Source organism: Semicossyphus pulcher, unplaced genomic scaffold, assembly GCF_022749685.1.
Source record: "Semicossyphus pulcher isolate SPU_LCO1_2020_fin unplaced genomic scaffold, fSemPul1.0.p SCAF_22, whole genome shotgun sequence".
In the NCBI taxonomy this organism is placed as follows: Eukaryota; Metazoa; Chordata; class Actinopteri; order Labriformes; family Labridae; genus Semicossyphus; species Semicossyphus pulcher.
This window is the reverse complement of record NW_027211696.1, coordinates 3,844,804-3,869,079: the sequence shown is the minus strand read 5'-3', so window position 1 is coordinate 3,869,079 and position 24,276 is coordinate 3,844,804. Positions and strand designations below refer to the sequence as shown.

General features: G+C 42.3%; 1 protein-coding gene across 1 annotated transcript in view; it reads right to left on the bottom strand.

Moving 5' to 3' along the window:
* LOC138602007 (matrix metalloproteinase-17-like) overlaps positions 1-24,276 on the bottom strand; it is a 90,846-nt gene that overhangs the window by 12,062 nt on the left and 54,508 nt on the right. The window contains exons 5-9 of the mRNA XM_069673368.1: positions 9,522-9,698; positions 8,570-8,672; positions 5,175-5,257; positions 4,111-4,263; positions 2,899-3,156 (exon numbers count right to left, since the gene is read on the bottom strand). Of these exons, the coding sequence (XP_069529469.1) occupies positions 2,899-3,156; positions 4,111-4,263; positions 5,175-5,257; positions 8,570-8,672; positions 9,522-9,698 (774 nt within the window). The remainder of the gene's footprint in view (positions 1-2,898; positions 3,157-4,110; positions 4,264-5,174; positions 5,258-8,569; positions 8,673-9,521; positions 9,699-24,276) is intronic.

The following is a 24,276-nucleotide window of genomic DNA, read 5'->3' as shown; positions in this document are numbered from 1 at the left end:
TAGAATCAATTTTTAATCAAGACAGAAGAGGTCAAAATATGTCACTGGCTTCCTTCCTAACACCATCTCACTCTAGGTGAAGGATTACTTTGGGGTTTAGTTTAGATCATTTATATAGCAGAATATTGAAAAAGTATCAGAACACAATAAATATTCACATACATTTATCTGCAAGTACTTTAGAGCAGCATGTTATGGAAGCAGAGGAGGACAAAGAGGCATGTGTTTTATGTTATTTAAGTAACACAAGCATCCCTTTGACCCAAAACATGATCTTTTCCCAAACCTTTCTAAGAAGCATTGGTGCCAAAACCCAACAAAACAATGAACCTGTTTCTTAATTTTAAGAACGTGTTGCATGTCGTTACCTGTTGACAGATCATGCGATTCTAGAAGAACGAAAATCTACCTAGCCACTGAAGTTATTTCCATGATTCAGGGCTCGTCCCCTGTTGGTAAGTGATGAGGTTTACTATAATATAGACTAGGCTATAAATATTGCACAGTTATTTAGTCTTATTCAGTCTTTTCAGTCAGCAAAATAGCTAAGTCCATGAAGCTAGCATTTAGCAAAGAGTGGAAAGGCTCCAGAATCTGTGGCAGTTACAAGTGATCGACTTTCTGTTAACTCTTTTCTGTCTTTCAAACAATATTTCATCTACAGTTTTTGTCTCATTTTTTCCATGTTACATGATCTAATTAATTAAGATTTGAATATACCGTATTGTAATCTAACAGCTAGAAATTATGTGTATAACTATAACTGTTACAAAGGACCCTCTTTACTTTTGTGTTTTTATTCAATGAAAATCTCACTTGAACCTAATATTAGTAATCATAACATCACGTGACCAGTATTATAGTATGCCTGTTGTGCCTGATGTAGCTTAAAGCCTCGTAAACCCAATTCCACAAAATCCTTCTAACTATGTGATCTAGGGTCTTATGTACATAGATGTACATTAGATGTAAGCATCTAAAAGTTTTAGAAATTAGTTTTAATCCAAACTCAAGTTATTTCTTTCTTTGTTAACTTCCCTAACACTGTGGTTGAATTGGGCCCTTGAAAACGTCCCTCGGGCCCAATTCATTGCCGATAGCAGATAGCATGGATCAGAATGTTTCCATGTGCTCTGCCAGTCAAGGAGAGAAAGTTCCAGGACCTCCAGTCAATTATACACATCATGCCCGTCGAGTGTCATCACTTCTTTGACAATTTGCCACATTAATAGGCATCACTCAAGAACCCAGCAAAGAAGAGCTGGAGGGAGAAGTGAGGAGCACACGCCTTTACGCATTATGTTTAGTTAGTTTGTTAGTTATGCTTTATTGTTGACAGAGTTGAAGGTTTAAAATTCCTTCAGTCACAAAGGCATGTTCAAAAATTTGAAGTAATTTATTCCTCTTATGTTACATAATTGACAGACATTGTTATTAGTATGTCAATAGTCATCTATTGTCAAATTATTATTAAATATCATATATTCAATATTTGGTTCAGTTTTTTGTGTTTTCTGAAAAACCATTATTTTAAGAGGGTGTCGATGTGTTTGTCCTGTCCGCCAGCTGCCTGTACTCTCCAAAGTTAATAGTTATATCGTTCGAGAGAACAGTCAGTTACATAGCTTTGGGAGTAAACGCGGACGACGCATCTCCCTCTGCTCTCATTGTAAAAAAGTGAAGCCAAAATAGCCCCCGTGATAGGAGCTGCCATCTTGCGATGGTGACGTTTTTGGAGCCAGAGTTGCGAAGTAGAAAGTGGCAGGTGGAGCTGCCGTAGCCACTTCCACTAACCAAAACACTCTTAAATCACTGGTAAAGACAGCAAGGATCCCGCATGTCGGTGACTTTAACAGCAGAACAGCTTCTTGTGTTGGTCTGAGGTTAACGTTCACAGATATGTAAACTTCAATGACTGTAGTGATCGTTTTAGTTACGTCTCCTCTCGCCGCTCCTCCTCCACTCTGCTAATCTGGAACAGATCGGCTGCAGGAGTCGTATTTGTCAACAGAGCTGTCAATCATCCTTTTTACAACAATTAACTAATTTAAACTTGTCAGAAAAATGAACTGTTGGACATAAATCAGCATGATAAGAACTAACTATAATGACAGAAACCACGTTTGAGAAAAATGTATTTGACGTGTATTTTGATTTTATAGTTTGACTCATGTCCCATCTGTTAACATGGAGGAGGCGGGCTTTATGACCTATACTGCAGCCAGTCAGCAGGGGGCGCTCCAAATGTTTTGGCTTCACTTTTAGGGAGCTGTCATGTCGCCCATCTTTTTATACAGTCTTTGGTTGTGACAGAATATGCCGTGTGGGGATGTCCAACCATGTCTAAATAAAAGTGTTCAAGCTCCTCTGCTTTCACATCTGTCCACCTGCTGCCAAAGGGATTCTCTGTTTTTAAAAAAAAGCAAAAATTGGTTTACACCGTTCTAACGGGGGTTTCAGTCATTGTTTGATCATCTGATAAGCCCTTTGTTTGAAGTATACTGACACATTCAGCTTCAAAGCAAAGCTAACGTTAATTAACCTTCATACCAACCTTCACCTTTAATCTCAAACGTGTGACAGAGAATGAGACCACGCATCTCTTTGACAAGGGGGGAAATATGTTTCCCTACAGAGAGGCTGGTTTCACTCTATGTGACAGTTTGCCGAGCTCAAAGAACCTCGAAGTCAACCATTGCCTCTGTTTGAGTCTTGCCTACTAGAAGAGGGCAGACCAGGGCAAACACACCTCCCAACAAGGAGAGAGGACCTGAAGATTTCCTGGATAAAAGAAAACAACTGTGGCCTCAATAAGCAGCTAGAAGCGTTAATGATCGTGTCATTATCATCTTTTTTAATGCCAAGAAAAGAAGAATAAAGTGTTTTCATTTTACTCACCATCAGACCACCTCATGGCGTCGTCCAGGTTTGGCGGCAGCCCCTTCCACAGCGTGCTGTCTTTGGGGTAGCCCAGGTCCATTCGCCTCAGGTGGTCGTCGTAGCGCCAGTAGTTGTTGTCCTTGAAGAAGTAGGTTTTGTCGTTGTGGAGCCAAACAAAGGCTGCGTCCACGCCCTCTGAAGGCAGGCCAAAGTCACTGATTGGACGAGGGTATCCCTCCTCCACGATATTGTCCTTAAATAGCCAGTACTTCAGACCTGAAGAGGGTGGACAGAAAATCAATATAACAATATATAGTTTTATACACACACAGCAGAGAGTGTATGCACTTTAGATGATACATGTGAAAAGTGCAGGACACTCCTAAAATAAAAATACATTCACACATAACTTTGTAACGCAGCCAGTAAGAAACGTTCTCTGCCAGCGAAGCTGTTTTACACTTTATATTAAATGTTACACGTGCCCTTGATTCTGTTCCACTGCTTTTAGAAAATGAGATGTGAAACCCCTTTGCCTTCTTAAATAACAAAAAAGAAAACATTCACAATTTTCTTCAAAGTTCAAACCATATTCATAGAAAGGTGTGAGCAGTCTCTGTTTATCCTGCAGTTTTAATGCGTGCATTTTATAGAGTGGGCCTGCAGACTTTTAAAGTTTGTTTTAAAAACATGTTTCAGTCAGACGACTCATGTTTGTAATAGTTTGAAATGTTTGTTGCAGCAGCAGAGCATAGCTTGTGTTTGACTCCGACCTCATCACTCCTCGCACATTTATTTTACAAGCAGAAATTTGAGGAGTGATGACATAATATCCTTAACCGAGCCGGGGCCTGCAGGTGGATTTTGGGGTGGGGGCGGGGCTGACAGTATGAGCACAGTACTGGTGCAGGGCGGCGGCGGCAACGACAGAGCAGAGGGAGAGAGTGGAAATCCTGCAGCTTAAATAGACCGCCAAATTAGGAGGAAGTGTTTGTCAAGTGACGCATGTGCAAGTGTGAAATCAACGCAGCTCGAGTTGCCTGCTTGAACTAGCTTGCAAGCGTCGCTCCATTTAAAAGCAGTATGCATTAACTATGTTTATTAAACATAGTGTATTTGAGCATCTATATTAAAAAAATCCAAATAACAATTTACTTGGGATAGAAAGAAAGAAAATCCATTCCAGGATGTGATCACATAATAGAAGGTAGATTTATTCTGGTAGCGTACCTTTAAAAAATACTATCTTGTGGTCCCCGGGCCTTTCGTACACAGCGTCCACACTGTCCAGGTTGGTTGGCAGGCCCCTCCAGAAGCGATGGATCTGAGCCGGACGCAGAGACACCAGGTGCTTCTCTCGCGTTAGTCGCCAGAAGTACTTCCCTATGAGAGGCAGACAGTGTGCAGGGGATGAGTGCTATTCAGGATGCAGATGACAAATAATAAAGGCGCCAGTGGCTGTTATGTTTTGTTGTTTTCTATGCATTCCCTCAAGGAACAATCGCAACGGCGCAAATGTAGATGGATGCATAGAAAATACTAATGGGTTAAGTTCTAATTGGTATTTTTGTATTAAGACTTTATGTACTGAAACTTGCATTGTAAAAAAGTCAAGGTATACGTGTTCCTGGACTGAAGTGGGTTTAAGTGCAAAGAGCCATACACTTTTTCCCTTTGTCTATTATCATCTTTATCTTCAGCAGAGTTTACTAAAGGAACTGTTAATTAGCTGAGCCGATGAAAAGATAGCTGAGCGACGTGTCTTAAGTGTTAAGGTTTAGGGGGCAGACCTGCACTGCAAATCAAATCACAATCCATATCTAGATGTATTCAAATGTCTGAAAAATCAACATGCAAAGGGCAAAATGCTTCAAACAATGATCTATAAAGTTTTAATGTCATCTCTTGTAAGTTCTATTAAACATTAAAAGGGTTCAAAAATGTCAGTTAAAGTTCAGCATACTTTGCCAAGACATCTGCTGCTGAAGGCATGCGCGTCTGCTTCTCGTTTCTGTTGTCAGTGAGAGGCTACGGGTCATTCCTCCAGAGGGCCGGCATGAAAGCCTGATGTAATTTTTGGACTGCAGTCTCTCGGCAGGGCTCAACAGGCTCAGCCGGGCGTCTGCATCCACCACCACACTCTCCTTTTCTCGTGCCTCTTCTTTCTCTCTCTCTCCATCTTTAATTCGCTCTCCCTCCTCTTACTTCCGCTCATTTAGCTAATTTCCTTTTATTTTTCCCCCCACAACGCTCTGTAGCTTTGCGTCTGTCTGTGTCCCTCTGTGACTCGGTACCTTTGAAAAAGAAGGCCTCTCCTCGAATCTGGGCCACTGCATCAAAGTGACTGGTGCATCTGTCGGGGGCATCTCGCGCCAGCCTGGGAGAGATGTGAGGGAAGAAGAGAGAGGGGAAAAGAGAAGATTGAAAGAAAGAGGAAAACAAGAACCTCTTGTGTCAAACTGGACTTTAACGCTTTGAAAACCATACACCATGATGTTCCTGTAGACCGCTAAAAAAACCTAGCATTGAAAAAAACCAATGACATATTTATAAAAAGGAAGAAACGCTTATTTGTTACTTGATTTCTCTGAATTGTATCTTTTTAAAAATTCATTTTATGCATGTGAATTTGCGCCTGCTTTTATAAATGAGTGGAACCAGGCTAAACATAAGAGGAGATGCCATCAGCCTAACACAGCAGGATCCCTCTGTGCATTTATCCCCGGGGTTTTTAAGTGATTTAAAGCACCGACGTGGCCAGCGTGCCAATGATGAAGCCATTAGCACTACAGGGCACAGAGTGGGAGCCCGCCAGGCCTTCTATTACCAACAAAGGTCTCTATTCAAAGCCCTATTAACACTACACCGCAGCCTATCGGTCAGTACAGGTGCCCTTGTCAGACCTAATCCAGCTTTTCCACGCATCACGACCTGATGGATTCGGAGGGATATTAGTAATGAAGGCAGGGAAAGTCTGAAACCGGGGAACGAAAGATGCTTAATTATCCAGCCACTGTGCCCTTTTTTTCCCCTCTGTGCTGCCTGTTTTGTTTGTGCTCTTTAGTGCTGCGCGTGTGCATGTTTCTGAAACTAATTTGAATCGCAGACCCGCAGATTAAGACATTTGTATGATTCCTTTCTTTGGACCTCTCAAGGGCTTTAACATTGGTGCTGTGTGGTTTGTGTGTGAACGTGTGTACGTACACTCATAATACATAAATGGACAAAATTACGTCTAATTATCCTCAGTAATCTGAAAAAATACAGCCTGATAGCCACCCAGCATGCTATGGGGAATTACTTAATTAGACGGGCAGGCTCCCAAGCTCACTCTCAGCCTCTTAGCTAATTTGCTTAGTTGGCACCTCATGACTTCCTATCAAGCTAAAAAATATTTTTTTTTACAATACATGTGTTCCAGCATGGATTCATTACATTGTTTCAGGGTGGAAGTGGATAAATTAAGAAACCATCACAATATAATTATGATAATAACACACAGGGATCTCTCCACGATGAGATCCAAGGCGATAAACGGCAGTCACATTTTTAGGTCTGTGTTATTCCTATCAGCTAGAAACGGTAAAACACAGAATACATTAAAGACCCCCTCCAGTGGAAAATCAACTGTTTAACCTTGTAAACATCTCCATGTGGTGGTTTTCATGTGCTACAAAACATAACAGGGACAACATCAGCAGTCATCTCCACGTCTGGGCCTGTGTGCTTTTAAACTGCAGTGTACCAAGGACAGGCTGAACAGACTGGCAGGGTTTGAGACGTCACAAACCTGAGGAGCCAATCCTGTTCATGGACGGGTCATATCATTATGTGCAACCTATGGCAACTACATCGGCGATGTAATCACTACTGACTACTAATGTTAACTTTACTACTACTAATTACGTTATTAGCTGACTGATAACATTGTTGCGCTGATGCATTTTTTCAGTAACGTTGTAACAAATTAGAGATCGATTCATCAAATACATTACCATTCAGAGGTAGACAGTAACTACTTACATTTACTCGCGTTAGTGTAATTGAGTAAGTAGTTTTTGAAATCTGTAATTTTACTTTTACTTAACTAGGTTTTGTTTCATTTTAAATCACATTCGTTACTGAGTAGAAAAAATGTAGGCCTAAATAAAAAACGAAAGGAAAAACATCATGCCCCAGAAACAACTACTGCAGTGAATGATGGGCAGGAGAACAAACTGGCACTAAATCACAAGGAAGATGGAGACGGACAAGTCAGACAACAGCTGAAGGCGAAATGTTTTTGCTCTTCTTTGGTTCATTTAGGGAAAGTAGGGATGCACTGATACTACTTTTTTTCAGACCAAGTACAAGTACTTACATTTGGGTACTTTTCAATACTGAGTACCGATATGAGTACATCATTACAGTTCTCATAATGACTTTAAAAACATATTTAATTGTCATCAGATGTTTCTCACTTTCTGACTGTAGCAAAGTTAATTGACAGAATGATGCAACTGTTGCTGACATTTTAACATTAAACTCTTTTTTTACTTAACAAACAAACATTGCCACACATTTTACTTTCCTGTAACCTATAACACATTCAGTGGATTTCAGTATAACACAACGTACCACACATAGTGTAGAAAAGATCACGTGATGAACACTCTCATTTCTGAGCGCACCTGAATGAAGCACAACACAGCGCATCCCCCGAAACACAGCAGGGAGGGAGACATGCCCGGACTTGTTTACTGCACCTGCTACGGAGACATCAGTGATCACTGACGGACTCTTTTTATCTTGTGTGCGTCCGTGAATATGTAAGTTAGTTTGCCTTAATGTTTATGTTACTCTCTGTTAGCTTCAGTTTGGCTGTGAGTGTACGTGCTGTCCGTGAAATCTGAAAAGTGCTCCTTCGCCACCTACTGGCTTCACTAACGGGAGGCTAACGTCAAGCCTTAAGGTGGTATTTGGCTGCGGTACTCGTCGTAGTTTTATGAGTATGACTATGAGCACTTAAGCTCTGATACGGCCTGATACCCGATACCACTTGCCATTGTGTAGCGTACAGAAGCTAACGTAGCAAAATTCAATACAAGCATTCAGCTTTCTGAGTTTGATGGGCAGAGTCGAAGGTGAGCTACAGGGCGGGCGGCGGAGGGGGCGGTTGGAAATGTGCATAGTGGGCGGGGCCTATGGAGGTTCAGGAACTTTCAATGAGGGAGAAGGAGGAGATGCCTCGGGAGGATCCATTATGATAATGTATTTGCAGAAAAAACATATCGGACACAATTTATTATTTCCAGCAGAGCATTTTATACGTCTCAAAACATGACTGGAGCTGCTTTTTAAAAATGTTCACATGAATGTCTCCTTTGGCCAGGTGCGTCATAACACTCATCAAAGAGCAGCACGTGTCCAGATAACACGGGTTTTCTGTTGAGTCATTTTTTTGTTTTTCATTGATATCTTTCTGCTGCATTCTCCTGGACATGACAGCACAGAGGGTGTCACGTTGAAAATGATTTAGAGAATGGACATCCAAAGAAATTGGAACATAATTGATGCAAGGTCACTGCAATATATAAAGGCGTAATGGTGGAGTCCTTGAGTTGGAGGATTTTTATGCAGTATGTTGCTATATTAGTAGTTTTTTTCCCCTTCCAGGTAAGAGATCACAACTATGTTCGCATGTACTTACAGGAAAGTAGATCTGTTTTCAGGAAGGTCCAGCAGGACGGGAGGTTCAGCTGTCTGGGACGGGTTGCCAGGTCGGTTTGTGTGGGACACTGAGTCTCTGACACCTAGAAGGTCAAACGTGAACTTAAATTAATACAAACATGTTTAATTCTTTCCTACTCGCCGTACTGTGCTAGAAAATAGCACATACATCTTGTCGTTCTCTCCTCCTTTTGTTCACCCACACACTTCTCTTCATGATCATCACTCTCTTTCATCACTGTACCGTTTCCGCTGTCAGTGAATGCTGTGATAGTTCACATGCCATAACGAGCTCCAATTAACTCCGTCCATGTTTCCATTAAATCAATGTCTCGCTCTGCAGAACTCACTGGCTGCTTCCTGCATGAGGAGGCCTCTGTTTCCTCACTCTGCTGAACTGTGACTAGAAAACGTCTGTCTCTACCACTGCACCAAGAAACACATAATAACAGCACAGGCTCATGAGTCATGGTCAGAGGAGCCGAGGAAGATTCTGTGAATGCAGATGTGGGTAACATCGGTCTCAAAAAACACTCTGAGAAGAGGAGAGGCAAAAACATCTACAGCTCATTTGACCAGTATGTAGTGTAGTATAAAGACAGGAATCGGCTAGTTGCAGAAAAGTGGTGAACAGCTTGTCCACATGTTTTAGAATTGACTTGAAAAGCCTGTGAAAAAAAATCGACCTCCTATAAATGTCATACATGCTGTTACATCCATTTACAAGGCGACCTTCATAGTTAAATGGCCACTTTGTTTCATTTCTGACAGCATCTCCCACAGTTAAAATCAATTACTGAAATATCATTTTTATGTGTGCACTTTTTGTAGACTGCGGCCCGATTTATTCATGGGAATTCTGATATAGTTACGACTAATTTAATTTCCCCTCGTCTCTCTTTTTAAACACATAGGAAGTTGTTCCCTCGTACCGTAGAGCTGCCAGACGCGGACCTTGTCTTCGTAGGGGAGGTCGTACTTCAGAGGGTCTCCCACAGGACCCTGGTAGTAGGGTCGCATGATGGACTCCATGGCTGAGGTGTGGACCAGGCCGATGGCATGACCGAACTCGTGGACTGCGACCGCAAACAGATCCATCCCGTGGGAGTCTGAAGGAGACACAGAGAGAGATCATTTAACAAAATAAGAGCCTGAATCAAACACAAGAAGAATGAGGCCACTTGGCTTGTTTAATAGTCAAACTTAATGAAAGTTCAATATACTGTGAGTTTGTCTCTGAATATGGCATGGCAGAATGTTAATAAATAGTGTTGGTAAGAGCTTAAAGCTACAGTTACCAATGTGACCTTTCTGCTATAAGTCTGTGTCCTCAATCACCGCAGTCAGACCACTGTTCAGGTATTTCTGATCCTTTTTCAACTCATCTGCTTATGGTGCAAATTAAGAGGCATGACAGACAGCTCAGAAAGCTTTGAGGGCTGTTAGGCATTTGGTGTAGTGAGATAACTATGTTAATACAGCTGAGTCCCTAGGCTAGCAATCAAAACCTGAGTGCGGAAAGACACCTAAAGAGCCTGCAGGCTATTAAAGCACCTTTCCCTCTGCGTTCAGCTAGAGAGAGAGAGAGAGAGAAAAAAGCCTCTCAAATTCTTTGTCGGACTCTGCAAAGCGAGACAAAACCAGGGGCTCGGAGATTCAGGTTTACAGTTATATGGAGAACTAGCCAAGCCAAGCTAGCTTACAGCTCCTTGGTGGCTAGGCTCAAGGCTGCATTCAGTTAACCTACGGATGGCCTCGGCTTGGGACATACACTCGTGCTTGCAGTGCGCAACTGGGGTATTCTGAAGGCAAAATGCCAGCTCTAATCTACACAAGCACATGGCGCAGAGTGGAAAGGTGGACGAAAGGAAGGAGAGAGAGAGAGCAGGGTTTTAGTACAGAGTATGTAGCATCGCATCATATTTACGCTTCATGAGAGGATGACAGAAAAGAAGTGGACGAAGCAGGAGCTGAGAGAATCGGGTGGATGAACCACATTCACATGGAAAGGCAGCGATACAGAGAAGACTTTGTGTAGCTACAGACTATTAAAAGAATATTGAATATTCTCCTGGATTTACAAGTGATCCACAAGGAGCTGTTTAACAACTCAAATGCTTTTATTGCATGATGCTGAAGATGGGCACTAAAGGCATCATTCACCAGACCTCTTCCCGTCTTCTTTTCCCACAGTCCTCAAAAAGCAGGATCACAGGACAGAGCGGCTTTGATGTTGGAAGATCTTTGAAAGACTCATGTTGGCCTGCCTCAAAGACCTCATATAGCCCTTCGTGGAAGCCCTGAAGTTTGCCTTTAGGGCCAGTATACTTTTTTCGGAAGATTCAGTCAACATCAATGTGGAGTAACTTTGACAGCCTGGAAATTGATAAGGACACTGTTTGAGGATGTTGGATCTGCAGTTAAGACCTTCATTTTAGAGCTGCTGCTCTCCTTGACTGGACAGCTATTGGCAAATTAATGATATTGATGATGTTCATGATGATGGTATTGAGGATGTTCATAAAGATGATGATATTGACGACCTTAACCCTTTGCACTTGAAGCTGTTTGTTGGCTCTTACTGACTTTGTTCCCTCCTGTCCTGATCGTTGCTTGTGTTGTATTAACTCTCAGATGTACGTCGCTCTGCTATACGAAATTGTAACATTGTAACAAATGACCTTTCTAAGCTCTATGTAACCAAGCTAGTTTCAAACAAGTGATACTGAATTGTGTTGCATCATTTAAGCTTCAAAGAATAGCAAAGACTTTCATAGAGATGTAAGCGGGCTAGGAAACATCTGTAGCACAAATCAATCAAAAGCCACCAACACCGTAAACAGGAAGTCACTTTAGCATCACAAGCTGTTCCATAACTTCAAAAAACTACAGTTTTAAAGTGCTAATCTCGAAGATCTCGGTTTCGTTCTCTTTGGCGGCATCGATGGTGATAAACGGTTATTGCGGGAGCACGCTTCCCAGATATCCAGACAGTGCTGCATGTGTGACGTCCACGTTTGCCTCCGGTTGTAACTCTTGCTTTTCCTCACTGACGGTCGCTTTCCTTTTTAGACTGTTTGCCTTCATCTGAGCGTCGAGTTTGTTTCTTTTTCTTTAGATTTGCACTTATTTTTATTATATCTGTAGTCATCGATCTTTTCTTTGTTTGTTCAGCCATAGTAGATTACTGTTTCTTGCAACACTTGCAGAGACCGGAAAAGCAGCCGCTTAGCTCTGCCTACCCTCTCTGGCAGACCAACCACTGCTGGCTGATGGAAAACGCGTCACTAACTCGGCGCCGCTTGTGATTTTTTACGTCGCACAGACACCCAGTCTGTAATTCTGCAAATGCAAAGGCTTTCATCAGTGGGTCATAGGCTCAATCACCATTGTGTTGCCTCATCTAGCGATAGAAAGTGACTTAACAGACATTTATTTACATGAAAATCTTTAAGATTATCACTTTAATGGACAAACATTAAACAATGTTAAACAGCCAGGCCTTTGTCAATCAAGGTATTACTGTGTTTTATTTCTATTTAAATAAAGTGATGTTAAATATTTGTGTAGTTTTAGAATGAGTGAGAAATGCTCAATAACGCTAAGCTATGTCATGCTTATGATTGTTTTTACACAAGGCTACTTCCAAAAAAATAGTAATTGGCACTAAGATGTATTTTTTGGCTGACTGCCGGGGTCAGCCCAACACACGGGTCTGTATGTGACTGAGTGAGTGACTGAGTGAGTGACACTTTCACAGCCGCAGAGAGACGGAGTTGCGACTTCGCAATGGCGGATCATGGAGCATATTGGACCTCCACTGACGCGACTCTCTGTCTTTACGGCTCTGGATACTTTGTTCAGGGAGTAGGCGGGGCTGCTCCTCCGCTGCTCGTTCGATGTCCTCACGTACGTCTGCAGCGCGCACCTGCTTTCAAACACGTTGTCATCGGCCTCATAAGGACAGTCCTTTTAACACATTGCCCAGAACAGCGCTCATTGACCTGATGCGGTCAGCCATATTTTAGGTTTTGACCTAGTCTTGTTTTATTCAATATAAAATCTATAAAATCTATAAAAAATGTTTTATTTATTCCATTTTAGTGATGTGTTAATCTCCATAAGGGCGTTCTAATCAGAATTGAAGAAGAGCTGGTGTACTTATCCTTCTCTTGTTCCCTTAATTCCGTGATTACTGAATTCCCAACAGTCAGGAAATGGCCTGACAAAGAACAACATGGCATGACATTATAAGAAAGAAAAACAAAATCAAACAACCTGAATGAATACAACATGACACAACTCAGTGACAAGACACAAAGTGAAGGCTTCAGGTTCAGAGAAGGTTCAATCTGCCTCTGGGGTCAATGTGAGTCACCAGGGGATGCACCTCATGCAGCTGAGAACATGCAGCTGGTCATCCTGTCCACCATTATGCAAAACATGACTGTGGTTTGGGCCGCGTGGGATAAGACCTGACCACACAAACAGCCAACAGCCTCCTTGTTCTCTGAAACATCCGCTTCTCCACGCCCAAGAAGCTCACATCCGACATAATTATTGACCACTTCCACACAACAGCATCCAAACTCTCCGGACAAATGGAGCCAAAACAGCAGGGCACAAGAACAGCTTCTTCCCCTGACCTCTGCTCCCCGTCAATACATCCACTCTATCCCACACTGGTAAACAAAATGGACAACATATTTCATGAGGTATGTGCACTGTAATAAAGTTATCTTTCCACCCAGTCCACTCGGGTTTATTGGCCTTTCAGTATAAAATAAAGTTAAAGAGAAATTAATCCTATCATAACTGAATAATGGGCCTGGAATAACCGTGTTTAACACATTATAAATCAGTTGATAATGATGTACTCAAGTGAACTTTTCTGGCCTCAACAGCTCAAAAAGTTCAACAAACGGACACCAACTATGTGGTGTATAAAAGCTGACGTTTCTCCATGTTGCACGTATCTTACAACACTTCTCTTGAAAAGTTGAACTGGCAGTGGACCCGCTACAGAAAGTGTATCCATTGTGTAAGACGTCATACAGGCTGATGAAATCACCTTGGTCTGCAGAGACCCTCCGGTTATCCAGGTAAGCATCATTTGTAGTGAAAAGAGTGCAGACTAAATATAGTGAAGGCTTTTTTTGTGAGACTGTGATGCAACCACTCTTACCAGCACTTGTCTGACCTTATAGAAGGAACCATAGAGGTCAAAGGTTAGCTTTTAATTGTGATATGAGTCCTTGTAATGTTTTGCTTTATTTATCACTACTTTTCTATTTATTCCATCAGAATCATACAGAGGAAACTAACCCAAGTTGCTTTACTTATCCCACACTATCAATATCAACTATCAGCTTGTTTAAGCACTCATTTAAAGGCCACAACAGTACACGCTCGCGCTGATATCTCCTGTTTGCTAACAGAGCTCTATGTTTATCCACTGGAGGTACATGAGCAAAGCCAGTCGTTTATCAGGCACACTCGCTGACATGGCAAGTCTGTCGAGCTGCAGTTGCTTAAATTTGACCAGAGCAACCTCATGGCTGCGTTGCCTCATATTTCATACAAACAGTAACAGAAACATAAATATTTGAAGAATAAACTCCCAGACATGCCCTCACTGGAGAGTTCTGCTGTATCATGTACAAACATCATTCTCACTGAGTAACAAGTTGACCCATTTTGTCTAAAGACATTTAGGGGGGGATTCACTAAGAATGAATTGCGGTCGCTGATAGCACCCGCTATCTGCTCCGTTTCAAGGTCGATTCACAAAGCAAAGTGCACTCATGATATTCAAGCGCAAACACGGCCATAAAGTTTCGCAGAGCCGTGCAGTTTGCTCTTGTCGTGTGTCTGATTGTGGAGAGAAGCTGTCTGCAGCTCCACTCTCTGCTGCGCTCTCAGGAAGTAGCTGAGCGCACACTGACGGATCGCAGCTACACGCCCAGATCGATGATGAGCAGGGAGAGGAGGGGGCAGCTCTTTGAACAGTTTATTGTAAAGTCCAGACGCGACAGGTGTTTACTATATGAACTATCTGTAACGTAGCTTCACTTTTCATAAACGTGCGCAACAGCAGCTCGTCTGTATAATAATGCTTAACGGCTCCAGGCCGTCTCCACACATGTGGACAAAGTGTGCCCGTGTGCCGGGGTTGAGCCTCGCACAGCCCCGGACTGATTGGTCTCCCGATAACAATAATAATGACAGATTATATTTACAGACAAACTTTTTTGATCACACAAAAGGTGGAGTTGTTGTCATGATCAGTGACCAGTTACCAGCAGCTCTCTGATGCAGACGGTAAAAAGTTTTGGAGGATGCCACATGTATCGAGGTTCTTTGGGTGGCGAGTTTTCTTGGTGCACTTTCGCTCTGCCCTCTTGTTCTTCCTGTTAGAACTTTGTGGTTTGTTTACCGTCTCTGGATTCTGGTCCTGTTGCAATTGTCTGTATTGTTTTACAGCATTGTTGGCAGTGTTCTATCCTGTATTGCACTGAAATAATGTATTATTGTCTGCTCTGTTACAGCCAGACATTATTCTGGAAATACGGAGTGAAACCCAGGGCAGGGACAATATATGACCTGATATACAGCACAGGGTGGGTTTAACAACAAAACTTTAAATTACACTTTCAGTAACGCTCGATAAAACGGACACATAACGACGTGATGTAGCCTAGAGAGTCTAAATTCATCACTCTCCCCATATATAAACAACTCTGCCATGTTCCCTGGTCTTTTAAAGGCTTTAACTGCACGTTCCCTATTCTTCTCTAAGGACACATTTTTGAATTACTGTATCTTAAACATGTCCAAGGTCCCAGAACTTTTATTGTTCCATACACATTTTTTAGATATATTTTAAATGTCTTAATACCCGAAAGAAACCACAAATCTCACAAAATTCACTAAAGTAGTGTTAACAGCATTGTGTTTGGCAGACCTTTGTTGTGTTAGATTCAAAGTGATCTGTGACTAATGCACATGTAATGTAATGTGCAAAGGTAGTGAATTTGCAGAGAGTCAAAACTTAAAAGAGACACATTTAGTCAAAGAAGAAAGAAGGCGAAAGCTGATCATCTCCATGACCTGATGGTACAAATGCACACCATAGAACTGCTATGTTCCCGGTTTGACTCCAAGGGGACCTTTGTTGCTTCTCATACCCTCTCACTTTACCATAGATTCTTCTCCTGTCTCAACACCTTTAAAAAAAAGTCAATAATGTCAATAAATAATATTCATATTAAAACGAATCCCATTTCAAAAATCCAGACAGTAACAATGTGATTGGCATCCTTTCATCTACATAAATGGATGTATCACACATAGACTATATAAAAGAGGTGGACAGTCTCTGGGCCCGCTTATTCAAAGGTAATCTGATCGGATTAAAGCGATCGATAGGATCAAATGGGTTGGATTATGTCATCGGATAAAATCAGGTAATCCAATCTTGGCTTTTATCCGGAAGGACTAACTTTATATATTACATTAATTAACTTTATCCAAAGAATCAGGATTACTCTGATCCAAGCAGAGGGGAGGACTCTGGCTGGATTAGAGGAAAAAAATGTAATAAAACTTTTAAATTGGTCAAACAAAACATTTTTACAATGACGTTGATACTTTAGACATTATTCTTTTTATATTTTGCTCTTAAATTGCTGATCTGCTATCATGACATAGTTCATGAGGTAGACTTTAGGGTTGTGGAAAAAAATAAAGGATTTCATCCCCAAAAATATTTCACAAAATAGCTCTTACCATCAAACATATAATACTCATATAAAAGCAGTCAGGAACATTTGTTTTGTGAGGATTGTGGCGCCCCCTGTGGGCAAAGTATGTAGTATGAAGTCCCATTCAGAGTACTGGTAATCCAGATTTGGTAATCCTTAAAAGTCAGTATAGATAAGGTTGATCCTATCCAGTTTCCTTTGAACAACTGGGATAAAAGTAAGCCGGATTACATGATCCTGGAGAGAAAAAAAGTGGATTTCCAAGATTTCCAACACAACCAGGCCCTTGTTTCAAACGTGAAGCCAATGTGGAATGACCTTGAACCTGCATGCCTTCTAATGGCCAGCAGGGGGAGATGCTTCTAAGGTGATTTATTACCCCAGTAAAAGCTTTCCATATGAGTGAATGGCCTAAATTACTTCTTTCAAGTCTTCTTCAATACACCAGTATGTTCATTTTGTAGATAGTCTCATTTAGATTACAGTAAACTGAGGATAAAGCAGGGTATGCTGCGGGGCGTGAATGTCAACCAGGACAGAGACGTAACAAAGCATCTCTACACTGTGGTTCAAATATGGTCACTTCTGCTTTAAAAAGCCAAGATGGCGACGGCCAAAATGCTGATTGCAGGGTTCAGGAAAGGTGCAGTTATGGTTGCTACATACTGGCTTGGGGAGTCAAAAAAAGGCAACTTATTACAGAAAAAAAACAGGATTGCAACTTTTAAAATGAAGACGATATAATACCAGAGATGCTTGATTCTAATGCTTCTCATTTCTAAACCGTCCGTCTGACCGTGTCTGATAATACCATGCACCATCATGCACACGTTACAAGTCTCACAACACCACCAAGTTGCCATGGCCTGTGGTGAAATGAACGCTTTAACTGGGTGGAAAATTCACCATCATTTAGTCTTCAAAGGGGAAAATGGGAACATGGCAGTACGGTGCATTTTATGCCTTCCGGCTATAAGTGCTGTCATTATCGAAGGACTCGACATTTAATTTTAAGAAACATTTACAGGTAAGACCAACTGATGGTGCAGGTAAAAACACAAGCCGGAGACTGGAATAAGTTTATGGCAGTTTACTTGAAGTTTGAGTGTGAAGTAGTGGGAACAGCAGACTTAACAAAGTATTGTCTTTATTTATATCCAAAAGTAAGTGAAAGTAATCTGTGACTTTACTTTAAAATTGTGATACTTGGATCAGGTTACTGATTACCTTTTTTAACAGGTAATTAGTAACAGTATCGGAATACATTTTTAAAGTAACCCTCCCAACCCTGCCTACATACACACACTTTTCTATAGAGATGTCATATTAACTCATAAGAAGTTCATATGAATGATCCTCTATTAGAATTAAACTGTCCAATCTGCCCTCCTCACAGACACGTTAACAGAACGCACCACAGCAGCACACGCACCGGAAAAATGAAAGTCATGAAAAATTCACCTGCTTAATGATGCTTTTGTTTCAGTCAGGGCGATCATTTGGCAGAAGCAGATTGCGGGCCGAGCGATAATTAACAGAAGCAATCTGCTGCCTGTCAAAGCCAAAACAGCACTTCAAGACCTCCACCTATTTGATCTCTGAGAGAGTCCGCCTCCCACAGCTCCTAATGGACGCCGGCACCATCAGTCACACAGCAGGGGGGTGAACTGGTCGGTTAAATGTGGTGCTTAATATTCCGCTATTCACCATCATCGCACACATTAGGAGATGGCCTTGGCGGACTCAGATTTAGGGTCCCCGCTGAGAACAATGCACCGGGAGAAGGAGGGAGGGAATTAGCAAAAGCAATTACTCAGCTCAGGATTTGTCTGATAAGGCTCATTTTTGTAGAGATGATTACAAAGCTGCTGAAGCACCAACATCCCTTTATTTTTTTTACCTCCGGGGCTGACCGAACAAGTTCACACCTTCTCAAGGGAATACAATGCTTTTGAAAAAGCTGCAAAGAACAACAATTCATGAATGTGATAGCTCTGTGGGTTGCAGAGCTTAGCGAGGCAGGAGTGGACGTCTTCTGTCTTACAGGCAGAACGTCAGCAAGAAGCAGTGATACAACCATCAGCCAAACAAAGCCTCAGAGACGAGCAGAAAATGCCACGCGAGGGAAGTTGAAGAGCAGCAGCTAGGCGGGGCCGGCAGAGTGTGACTTTAAGAAATTAAGAGTTTAAGTTTAATTAGCTTTTCCCTCTGCCTCAGTGCGTCAGTCTGGCAGCTGCAGAGTAGAAGTGGTGTAATAATCCGGACTCTAACACCACAGAAGAAGAGAGAACTCTACCACATCTGTCGCTATCTTCAGGGAGCTGATTTAAGACATTTAGGGAGCTTTTTTTCTTCAGAAGATTTAACCGTTAAAAATAGCAGCGTGTGCTTGCTTTGCAGATGAAACTGTTTAATGCACATGATGGGAATTCCAGCCTTCAGGGGATTCATCGTGGTGGAAGTATCCTTGAAAGATTTGTTTTTTCACTCAATTGATTCATATTTCTATGTTCTCCCATGTTGAAGGCCACTTTACTGTAGGAAAACAATGGGTACCATTAACCTGCAGCCTCCATGAATAATTAAATGAGCACTTAAAAACATATGTAGGGCAATACATTGTGTGTACTTTTGTTGGGTTGATTTTAGTGAGTTAGTATTCATCGTAAAAAAATATCCTTTATAATGCAGCTCAGCAGCTGTTATGACCTGTGAGTAGCTGTATTTTAGAAAGAGCTATGTTGTACCCCTGCCAGTGAAGTATACACCTTTCGGTCTCTTTTCTGCTGCGTCACCATCTGACGTCACAAACGCTCCCGAAACAGGTTTAGTGAACAGTGAAGATTTTACGGTGGTTAGGTCTTTGTTGTATTTATTACTCATTCAGTCTGTTTATCAAACTTGGGGCGGACAAATTTGGAACGATGTTCAAGAGCTGCTCGGGCGGGAGACGGGCGGAATTTGTAGCTGAGATGACAAGGCGTCGCAGAAGTTACCGACAGAGCACAGCATCGCGCCGGAGAGGGGGCGGGGATTAGCGCGTAGACACAGGTTTTGTGTTCCCATCGATGCCGATCGGAGCCGAGGCAATAATTATCCGGGTCTACTGCAGAGTCATTTGACTCTGAATGCCGATTGTAACCTTTCCCACTAAGCAAAAAAGCCGGATGTTAGTGGGTTTTTTGACCAGTGGGAAAGCGGCTATAGAAAGACTGTTATGACACAAAGAGAAACATGTTCCAGCCATATACAGTAAATAAGGCCACACCCCTCTGACCGCTCCCTTGCTCACTGCCCTACACACATTAACCAAACCTACATCTTTGCAGCTGTTACTACACCCGCCCCCCCTCTTCCTCCATCGCCCCATACACACATTTCAAAACACACTCAGGCTCCACTACAGCATCCTCTGCTTGTCCTGCAGCCGCCGCCGCCGCCGCCTGCTGGGAGGTCTAATTGGAGCAGATTGAGCTGCTGTCCTGAAGCATATGGCTCACAGACCTGACAGCGCAAAACAAAGGAGAGAGATCCACGCAGGTCCTGGCCCCATCACAGACTCACCAGCTGGGACAGACAGCGGCGCTTAAACAGAAACACACTCACACGAACGTACACAGAGACACACACACTCTTTAAGGTCGATCCTTCAGGTTCAGGTTTAATCTAAAACATGAGGTCAAAATGCATCACAGGGCGCCGGGTCTGTGTTTAGACGGTTACACAGAAGGGAACCGATTTTCAAGCTTCAGATTTGTGGAACGTCTGATTTATATTGAGCTTTTATATTCACAGAATATGTTGTTTTCTGCTATGAAGGCCACGGCACTCACTAATGAACAAAACCAATGTATTCCATTTAATGTTTTTTCTCCGGTCCCAATTTATCTCATTAAAAGCACAACTCCTCGATGCTAGATGAGAGATTAGATGTCTAACAGAGACTAATAAAGTGGGCATGCATTCACTTTGCCTCCAAAAGGCAAATTAAGTTACAAAGACACGTAGTGCTATATCAAATTTCAGATCTAATCAGATCTCAAATCTTTTTTGTCTTGCAAAATATGAGCTATTTTTTTTTTTTGAAATGTAAGACTGTCTGCACACTTAATGAGACAGTTGGTGGAAATAAGCTTCGGATATATATCAAATAAAGAACTCCAACAATCAATTGACCCTTCGCTAAGTCCCGCCCCTCTTGGTTACTGTTGCTACACCTGTCAAGCTTTCGCACCGGCATGTAAATATTATGGCATTTTCAACTATAACAGTGAGAGATGTTCAGAGGGAAATAATAGCAAATTTTGGGAAAAATAGTTCCCAAATATCAGAGAGAAGTCGACAGAAAGGACGACAACACGCATTTGAAAGTTACATCCAGAATATAATTTGTCAGCAGAGTGTTGAGATATGGAGGACATAAAAAGCTCACCGGTCCCAATGCAAGCGTCAGATGTGTTGACATTTCATGTTAAAGACAATCATATTCAGGAACAATAATGTTCTTGCACAGCAGGTGAGTCAATATATTGTTTTATTTTAAGCTAATGTTTAGTTATGACTCCCTTTAACTTTCATTATCTCATATTTTATAGTATTATTAGTATTATTATAGTTTTAGCCCACTGCTAGCAAAACTAAATTATCCCACTTTTTCATTTTGTTTAAAGCGCCTCAGGATATCGCTCGCATATCCTGGGCTCGATCCAAACACACGATCTGGATTAACGTATAATTAATATTCAACTGTCTTTCTTTGCTAACACACTAGCCAAGTTAGTTAGCGTCTTACCTATGAGCAAACGAAGGAGTTTTTGTTGATCTACGATGGATTAAGCTGCAATTTTTGACTGACCACCAGGTTCAGCCCTACACACAGGTCTGTGTGTGACTGACTGACTTGAGTCAGACGGTACTTTCAGAGCCATAGAGAGAGAGAGTTGCGACATCGCAATGGCGGATCATGGAGCATATCGAACCTCCACTGACGCGACTGTCTATAAGGCTCTGGATCCTTTGTTCGGGGAGTAGGCGGAGCTGTCCGCAGTGCGGGGCTGTCCGCAGTGCGCACCTGCTTTCAAAGACGTTGCCATCGGCCTCATGCGGACAGTCCTCGTAACACATTGCCCACAAAAGCGCACATTAACCTGATGTGGTCAGCCACATACTAGGTTTTGACCTAGTCTCTCCTCTTGAGTTTTTTGCTTCGGAAATGTGAAAAATACAACACCCCCCTCTAAACTTTGAGGAAATCTGCTGTCAGACTTGCAGATCATGTACACCGTTTGAGCATTTCTTCTTGTTCTGAAAGCTTGACAGGCCTCTCGAGTCTAGTTACGGTTGCAAACGTAGGATTGGACAATGGCTGTTCAAGGGAGGGGCTTAGTGAAAGGTCAATTACATTAGCTCAAAAAGCCCAAAATCATATAAAGTAACCAAAAGACACAGTTGCAAAGATTTTTTTTACATTCATAAAAACTGAGGAATTGCTTTAATACTTGTTTCCCTGAATTCCCTCTAGGAATAGCCAAGAAATGGAAACTATTTTCCGAATGCACCACCATCAAATAAAGCACTGGAGCTTAGTGTGCACACTCTGTAGCTGAGCTCTGTTTCTTCAGTACATTGCACAAGATAATAAACACATAACCGTGACAATCACACGCTGTATAGGACTACTGTTACTGCATCAGTGTGGCAAAATCACTCGCCTATTCATAAAACGCTGCCTGCTTAAAGGTCTCTTTCTGTTTTGCTTCTAGCTTTGGAAGAGGCATTCATGTCAGGTTTTGTCATGGATTTACCTTTAATCCAGGAATGACTCTATTTAGGATGTCTGAGGGTGAGGAGAGGAAGAGGTGCGGTTAGAAATGGGTAAAAGCAGCCAAGTAGTGCAATTCTGTTGCTCCTGGAAGGAAAAAAAGGCTTCATTTGGAATCAGAGGAGGAGTAATGGCATCCACACATATCACAAACTTTGGCACCCCTTCATCTCTTGGCTCCGGGGGACTTTACAGCACGGCAACAATACTTCTTACCCTGCTTAGGTGCCTTGTGCAGTTCTTTAGTAGCAAAAAGGATTGCAAGAGGCTGTCTGAACATTGCAAGGGACTGTCTGAATCGCAATGAATAAGAAGAAACGTGCCGTGCATTTACAACCAGCAGGCAAACGTTTGACCTAACAGATGGAGTCCTGCATACATGGAGCCATGCATTTCACACCATTTGGCCAATCAGATGATGGGCCTGATTCACTCAGATTAAATGGTGTCAATTTGGTCCCAACTGTGAGAGATAAGAGAAGACTGAGCAAAATGTGACTGATGAAGACCTTATGGTGAAAAGAACAGCACTTCTGCTACTTTGAATAATTTTGCATTCAGGTGGCGACATGTTTCAAACACGCTGACTGTGTGAAACAGCAGACAGACGCACAAACTGTCAGTGTTAGCTAACATGCACACTTTAGTATTTGGTTATTTATCACACATCAGCTGTGTCCCAATCCAGGGGCTGCAGCCTTCGAAGGAGGCCGTCTGCGGAGGATGGGTCATTCACAGCCTGCTTAGACCGTTAAAGCAGAAGTGAAATGAGACGGTCTGGTCTATGGAGGATTTCCTGTTTGCGTCTCCAGCTTACCCTCGCGTCACCAAACGCCGCTCCTGTCACTTAGCAACAGGTGCTAGCGGGCTAACTAGCTAGCATAACTAATGTCACGTAACTTAACCTATTACATAAAGATAGTTTGTTTCAAAACCAAAAGTTTTTCTAAACGTGTTTAAGAAAACTATCCGATTGAAGTTGAAACCAAAAACGTTTTAATGTTTATTCATTGGCCGTGAAATAGTCTGCATCTCGTTTGAATTGGCGCACAATAAATCTTGGGATACTTTGGGCCATGAAGGGTACACCCCATGGATCCTTCGTGGCCTGGGAAACGGAGGACGCATTTGTCGGTCGCATCTGAAGGAACCTTCAATCAAATACGGCTTTCGAAGGCTGCAGCCCCTGGATTGGGACACGGCTAATCATATTGTGTGAGGATCCTCGTCTCCTTTCCCTCTTGTTTCCCCTTCTCTCTCTCTCTCTCTCGCTCTCTCTCTCAGTGTTTGTGTGCGAGTGTTCATCAGGAGCTGGGCATGGATTCACACACCTGTCTGTCAATCAAGTCTGCACACCTGCTACACATCTACAATCAAGCCACCTACACACTCTGAGCCAGGCTTTTATCTTGCAGTCTCCCACTCCTCGCCAGATGGTCTGTTTACCCTGTGGTGGTACACAGTTCAGGCTCTTTTTCAAGGAATTTTTGAAGTATTGCTGCACCTTCTTGCCCCTGTTTCTCTTTGTGTTTAGATCTCTGTACCTCCTGGGCCCAGCTCCACGACTACAACCTCTGCCAGCCCCTGACTGGATATTCTGGAAACTATTACCCCCACAACCCCGCTCTCACTGCCAAGGACCTCCTCATTTGGACAAGCAATAATCACCACTCAAGATAAGAATTTGTTATAATTAACTGTTCAACCTTACCCTTGTTTGGAGACTTGTCTCTGTACTGTGGGTCCCTATCTGCGTTTGATACAACATATTGGACAACCTTATGTCATCATTTGTACACTTCTTCTACCTGACTCCATCTGGAATCCACTTAAGAGCGCTGATAATAAAAGATTCTTAAAATGATGTGGATTTTACTGTGTGATACAACAAATAACCCATCATTTCAATGACCCACATGCAGGGAAATATAGGGGAGAGAGAGAGTGGGGATAACCTGGGGCTGTTGCCGAGGACATCACTGACCGTGCCTCCCTTCGCCCCCCAAATGTCAATGCTATTTTAGATTGGTGTTAAATGAACTCACTCTGGATTACACCATCACGACACTCCTGTAGCAAACCATCATGCTGCTTTATCAGACA